Raw genomic sequence first — 7,066 nt, forward strand, 5'->3', positions numbered from 1 at the left:
TCGATAATATTTAAAAAAAAAACAAAGTTCGCAAGGGGTAAAATTTCATCCATACGAATAGGGTTATATTAATATTATTAATAGGAGTCATCCGTGTGGAGGTTAACAACTCATCATTCCTACTTATGTTTGTTGATAGACATTACTATTAACATTACATTGTGAATTATTTAACTACGTTGTGCTGATATTAATATCCTTGCATTTAACGTTGTTCATTATAGAATAAGAAAATCGAGAAACTATATTAACCACGTATATAGGTGGTCTTTTTATGCGTATGAATTATATGCGAGTATGCGAGCATTCGAAAAATGCGAATAAACAGACAGCTAACAACAGTCGTTAATATCGAATATTAACATGTTAAAGCGCACATGTAAGAAAAATCGACAGGCACTGCATGCGTATTCATATCGCTTGTCGTAAAAAAAGTTGGAAGCATACCTCCGATATTCTATGTTCACGTATATAATTATTATACTTGCTTTTTTTTCTGAAACGCACCTACAATTTATGCAGTGTCCGTCCAAAGTTATTCTTTTGGAGAAGCAACTTCTTATTTTTTAATAACATATGTATGTATATCATCGAGGATATATTGACGCAAGAATATTAACTTGTACAAAGGTTATACAATACATGCGTATTTTCAGGATAAACGATGGCTTCATTGCGAAGGGAGAAAATGAAATGTTGGAATTTATTAAATTTTATTCTACAGTTTACCGTTTTATAACGTTGTGTCAGTTTATCTCTGTTATGAAATAGTTCCACTACTCATTATTGAAAGAGCCATATTAATAAAAATTATTTTACTAACACGTTATTAGCCAACAATTAGAAAAGCTACTGCGAATTGTAGCATTACTTGTTTTGGAAATCAGCGTAAAGATCAGATAAATAAACACAATTTTGTATCAAATAGAGGTTATCCCATTCCTTGAGTCGTCTTCAAAAATGAGTGGTATGTAGTATAGCAAACGCCACTACATTGTATGATTATCTGGTGCTACGTGGTATATACCGCCAAATTTAAAAACTATTAACTATGTTTGGAATCAATTATTGTTTTTTGTGTAGCTTAATCGTAGGTGAAAGTAGATATAGTGCAGTTTACGAAATAAGAAGCAGTATACCGATGCTATATTATATAACTATCATACTATGTTTCTTTAACTAATTAACTCGATAAGTTAACAAATTTTTATCTTTCATAAAGAAATATTTTGTATTAACATTACTGCTTCTATTTTCAAAAAGTATGATTCCTTTAAAGTTTTAGATATTTGAGTAGTGCATGAGTTAATTAATTGGAATTATTAATTTTGTATCGGTAACATTATATCTTATGTGAAAAGTTAATGTATTATTTGCTATATTTTGCATTTACGAAAATTTAATATCAAAATATGTAAACATCTCATCTCACGCATTACAAATATTGTAATACAAATAACTAACTCTTTACCGCAAGTTCCTTTTGTCTCGTTTCGAAAAATTTGTATCTCTGTTCCGATTGATAAAGAATATTTAAGATATCAATATGCAAGTAAAAGAAGCATTGAAAATAAAATCTTAATTAAGGTACTATGGCATATCAGCATTGCACATCATGTACTTCAATAATTATTATCTTATTGATTGACTACCTTTTATTACCGCGAGCTTTTGCAAAAACATTTTTGTCGCAAAAGTTTCCAATTGTTTGCACACATAATATAGTGCGTTTATACATACATATATGAATTTATAACGTTTCTAACTATATATAAATATAATATAAGCATTTGACACACCTCAAAGAAAGATTTATAAAACTAGTTATTTCGTGATACTCAGGTAGTCAGTGCGAAAAAACGAAGACTGCAATTTGATATAATTGAAACTCATCGTAATTATATTAGAACATTTCTATTATCAATAATTGGCAAATAAAAAAACGTTCATTAATTCGATTTTAAAGTTACGACAAAATCTTAACAAGCTGCGATTAATCTTCATGATGACTTGCAATGACTGTCTGGGTAAGTTTATGACTTTTCGAACAAGATTGCCGAAAGTCATCATACTTGGAACTCTGAGGACCATAAACTCACAATAAAGTTTCTCGTTTTCTTCGTATATATCTTGATCGAAGTGTTAAATTGAAACTTTTGTCCCTATAGAATCTTCTATATGGGCTATACTTCGTTTACGATACTCGTATGAAAAGTTAACATTAGTGTAACGTAAAGTGACTAATGAGTAATCTAAATTAATCAAAATAAAAAAGGAAAAAAAGAAAAACAAATAAAATCGATGTTGTGTCTGAATAAATGTCCATTATATCGTCTGCATGACGAAACATACCAAATTATTTAACCATCGACTAATTTTAGGAGATTTAGATTAAATTAATTAAAAAAAAGTGTAGCGTAGAAAGGATCAATGTATCGTGTTAGTTTAGTCAAGTAGATGAGTGTCATGCGCCTCGTATAACTTATATAATTATAATTTAAAGCAATGCGAGACTTCTTAGTTAATGTAGTATATTGACGTATATAATATATAAATATGTTTATTTTGTACTGAATGTATTTCGCATTGATGTATTTTTCGCAGGCGTCAATCTCGACGCGATCTCGGACATTAAAAAGTAAAAAGAAAAAAAAGTCATCGCTTCATTTCGTGAATGTATTTTATCGTAGACTATGTAAATGTAGATTTTATAATGTTGTAATAAAAGGATTTCTTCTTACATAGTTCGACTTACCTCTGTGGTACGCGATAATAGATAATAAAAGTATTTATAGTTCATTTTTACATTCTATAACATTATGTAGATATTGGTGTTAGAAATAGAAGTATAGAAGTAGAGCTGTACATTAATTATGTAAATATGCTTGAATCTGATAAACTACAATTTATAAATTCATTCTAGAAGGTATTTAGTATCTCCTACTTACATCTTATTGAATCTACTTTTATGATAGTAATACGTGTTATGAAATTATTACTGTTACGCCGGGCAACACTCTACCTGAACCAGACCATACACCGCGGGCCGGACGGACACTAGATGTCCGCTCATCCTTACGGCGTACCCTCAATACCCGTCATAAATCCCAGTAATTTGCTTGCTAACGTCCTTCAGACCGAACAAATATCTTTTTCTAAATCACTTTTTAAGAACTATTGTCTACCACGGCTAGACAAAGGAAAGTTGGGTTTTCCGCGTACGATGCTTCCTAATAGCAACTTTCTATCGAGGGCGGCTAAGACCCTTCCTAGTTCACCAACCTACGTTTATCCAATCAGAAGCAATGTATACTGCCCTCACTTTTCTGACCGAAAATATCATGAACAAATCCGATGGTCCCGTGCACTAGACACATCCATCACTAGCTTTCCTACGACACAGCATCGTCACTGTACCTTACTTCTCCTACGACATCAGGAGAGTCAAGTCGACTTCTCCTACGGCCTCAGGAAATTTTTCTATTTTATTCTAAATTTGAACATTCCGCCAATATCTAATTCAATGAAGCGATGCATAGGTGGCGTGAATACCTAAATACGTACATACACAAAAATCACAAGATGATTGACGTATGATTTTATCATTTATATTGTTATATATCAAATGTTTTGTACCAAAATTTTAGGTACGTCAAATCGTGAAAAGACAACGAAACAGATTGAAACCTTTTAATTGTATAAAAATATTTTATATATTAAAGATTAATATTGAGGTATAGGTTAGTATTGAGTTTATTTACAAATATTAAACAGTGAATACTAAGTAAGTTAATATTCCATATTTATTGTTAACTATTATCTATTTCTCAATAATATTTAATATATTGTAGTATGTTATATATTATATATATTATAATATATTATATTTAAGTTTTTTTAATTCAATATTAAATGTATGTATAAATATTTTTTCTATTAAAATTTTAGAAAACTGACATTCATATATTTTTATATTTGTTTTTATAGGCATGGATCCAGAATTTCTTTCTAGATTAATTCCACAAAATAAAGAGCATGTGCGTCCTGCATGCAAGAAATGTGGTTATGCTGGACATCTTACATATCAGTGTCGTAATTTTATTAAAGTTGATCCAAATAAAGAAATCGTCCTGGATGTTAGCAGTACTAGCTCTGACAGCGATGAAAATTACGTCACCCCTTTGACTGAATTACGTGAAAAAGAATTAAAAAGGAAACTCCAAGAAACCAAAAAGAAACACAAAGAGAAGAAGTATAAGAAAAAATCTAAAAAACGCAAGAGGTCAGAGACAAGTGACAGTGAATCAGAAACAGAAATTTCCAGTGATGAAGGCAAAAAAAGTAAACATAAAAGGAAAAAGAAGAAATCAAAACATAAGAAACATAAAAAACATAAAAAGGACAATTCATCTAACAGCGACAGTGATGATAAGTAAAGATAGGAAGTTGCTCCAGAACTGCTCAATAATTCTAAGATTGTAAATATTTTGCACAAACTATCAATATTATGTACATAAGTAAAATTATACCATTTCTAAATGAACGACTATAAAATTGTATTTATATGAATTGTAAATGTGTCATTTCTATACACATAGGGAAAACAAATATATTTTGTTTCTTCTATATTTTCGACTTCTTTTTTCGCGTAGAATCACCCCCTTTCCGCTTGTACTACCAGTTACCAACCACCCTGTATATAATCCTTGTAATTTTAATTATAGATTAAAATTAGGAGAATTAATAAATTCTCCTCAATAAAAAGGTAAGATGTATCACAATCGTGGATCGCAAATTAGTCATTACGTCAAATCTTGTCTGCAGTTAATTTATTTTTACGTGTTTTTTGTTTTTGTAGACAAACACGCTGCAAACCATATACATCATGCCAGAAATATTATTCGCAGCCTACCAACTACTGAAATTATTATGAAAATGAAATTTAGGTTTGTTATAACAAAAATATTATCGCGAGGAAAGCAAATTTAATGTTAAATCTAAAAGGTTATCGTGTACAGAGAATATATTGAAGTTATTACATCATACCACTGATCCATTATCGTGTGGAAAGAAGGATTTTCTTTTCTTCTCTAAAAAAAATATAATATACAATTAATTTCTCTCTCTTTTGTACTAGAACCGTACAATGAAATAGGCTCCTGTAGCGTGAAATCATAGAAAATTTATTTTTAAGGGTGGGGGGAGGATAAATGTATTTAACTAAATAGGTTCTTGTATATGCTAACGTGGAACATCTTCAGCACTTGGCCGCAGAGGGCCATAAGGCATAAACGTGAGCATTCTTGTTTCCTCTCTGTCGGTAACTAGATACACAGCAACAAAATAAATTTAGGTTAAATGGAATAAATCAGTAAACGAAACATGACGCGGCACGCGAGAAATTGTACTGCTGGTGCTGTTTATACTTATCACGAAAAAAGAAAAGATGCAGCAGCTTCAGGTTATGGTACAAATACACAAAGAGTGGGAAAAGATTCGGTTAAAGATTTTGACTGCTGTTGTCTCACATTACAACCTTGCAGAAATCCTGTCATAACGTTTGTATATTGCATTATAATCTTCATACTATATCTTATTTTAGCATATTATTACCTTATTAGGTTACAAATCTTATGTTTACAGAAAGGATGGTTATTTGTTTGACAAAGAAGCAATACTGGAATATGTCTTAACCAAAAAGAAAGAATACGCAAGGAAATTGAAAGAGTATGAAAAACAAAAACAACAAGAAGAGGTAAATAAAAATATATAAATGAAAGTGTTATTGAATATTTTGTAATCAATGTTTGTAATTTTTCAAGGAGCAATCTAATGAGAAAAGTGCTAATGAAGAACTACAGAAATTGCAAAAATTTTTAAAGGGAGAGAAAAATATCGTTTCTCGAAGTCAGATTGCAGCCAAAGAATCTGGTTCTTCGGTTTCTAATATGAGTAATGGCAAAGATAAAATGTTGCCAAGTTTTTGGATTCCATCTAAGACACCAGAGGCGAAAGAAACTACATTGCAAAAGCCAGATAAGACGATATACTGTCCTCTTAGTGGTAAACCATTGAAAATAAAAGATCTTATTCCTGTAAAATTTACTGAAGTAAAAGATCCAGATGACAAAAAGTCTCTTATTGTTAAGCAAGCAAGATATATGTGTCCAATTACACATGATATTTTAAGTAACAGTGTACCATGTGCAGTTATAAGGACAACGTATGATCTTTTCACTTTTTAATGTTTTTTGTATTGCATTATTTGTTACATATTAGACATAAACAAATATTTTATGATCTTTTCAGTGGTGATGTGATTACAATGGAGTGTGTAGAAAAAATTATTAGAAAGGATTGGATTAATCCTTTAGATAGTACAGAATTGACTGAAGCAGATATTATACCTCTTCAAAGGGTAATTGTTAAGAATAACAGAAAAAATAGGCAAAGTAGAAGAATAATATTAACTTTTTTCCAGGGTGGTACTGGATATTCGGCTGTTAATGATGGCTTAGAAGGAAAACACGAAAGACCAGTGTTACAAGCATAAAGTATATTTTTAGGTACAAAATTTTTAATATATTAAACTAATAAAATAAAGAATTAATAAAACTAAAATAATATTATTTTAATTTTATGAAAATTGTTTCACGTTTAAAAAAATTAAAAGCAAGTAAAATTTTCTTTTGCGTTTGCATATATTTTATATCCATAAATATTAGGTATAAAATAAGGTGATATTTTTAAATTTGTTAAAAAATAAATAAATATCTTGATTTTTCATAGGAAAATTTAATAATAGAGACATACATACGTCTTTAATATAGATGCACTGAAGTTGGTTTATCGTAGGAAACGTTTTTTATAATTACCTCTTTGTTGATTTTGATTCCTTAACAGCTTTACTACACTCATCACTGTTCGGTTTAATAAAAGAAATCAGAAAAAGAAATTTATCATGACGAATAAAAATTTAATATATTACATTCAACTGGTATGTATCCATATATATTAATAAATCTGCGTATAGCCATGTTCAATTTTTATAATATAGCTCTTCTTG

General features: G+C 29.8%; 2 protein-coding genes across 4 annotated transcripts; both read left to right on the forward strand.

Annotated features, from left to right (window-relative positions):
* The first annotated feature begins 3,987 nt into the window (after positions 1-3,987).
* On the forward strand, positions 3,988-4,628 carry LOC126866854 (protein SREK1IP1-like). The gene has a single exon (XM_050620840.1). The coding sequence runs from the start codon at positions 3,990-3,992 to the stop codon at positions 4,434-4,436; it is 447 nt and encodes a 148-aa protein (XP_050476797.1). The 5' UTR covers positions 3,988-3,989; the 3' UTR covers positions 4,437-4,628.
* Positions 4,629-5,245: 617 nt separating this feature from the next.
* LOC126866695 (nitric oxide synthase-interacting protein homolog) lies at positions 5,246-7,056 on the forward strand. Of its 3 annotated transcripts, none has more exons than XM_050620588.1 (6): positions 5,246-5,558; positions 5,644-5,755; positions 5,823-6,223; positions 6,310-6,418; positions 6,482-6,566; positions 6,790-7,056. In XM_050620588.1, the coding sequence occupies exons 1-5, from the start codon at positions 5,383-5,385 to the stop codon at positions 6,551-6,553; spliced, it is 870 nt and encodes a 289-aa protein (XP_050476545.1). In that variant the 5' UTR covers positions 5,246-5,382; the 3' UTR covers positions 6,554-6,566; positions 6,790-7,056. The 3 variants fall into 3 exon arrangements, with proteins under 3 accessions (XP_050476545.1, XP_050476535.1, XP_050476556.1); XM_050620578.1 differs by having other exon boundaries at positions 6,831-7,056; XM_050620599.1 differs by lacking the exon at positions 6,790-7,056 and having other exon boundaries at positions 6,482-6,686.
* The last annotated feature ends 10 nt before the right edge of the window (positions 7,057-7,066 follow it).

Source organism: Bombus huntii, chromosome 1, assembly GCF_024542735.1.
Source record: "Bombus huntii isolate Logan2020A chromosome 1, iyBomHunt1.1, whole genome shotgun sequence".
Classification (NCBI taxonomy): domain Eukaryota; kingdom Metazoa; phylum Arthropoda; class Insecta; order Hymenoptera; family Apidae; genus Bombus; species Bombus huntii.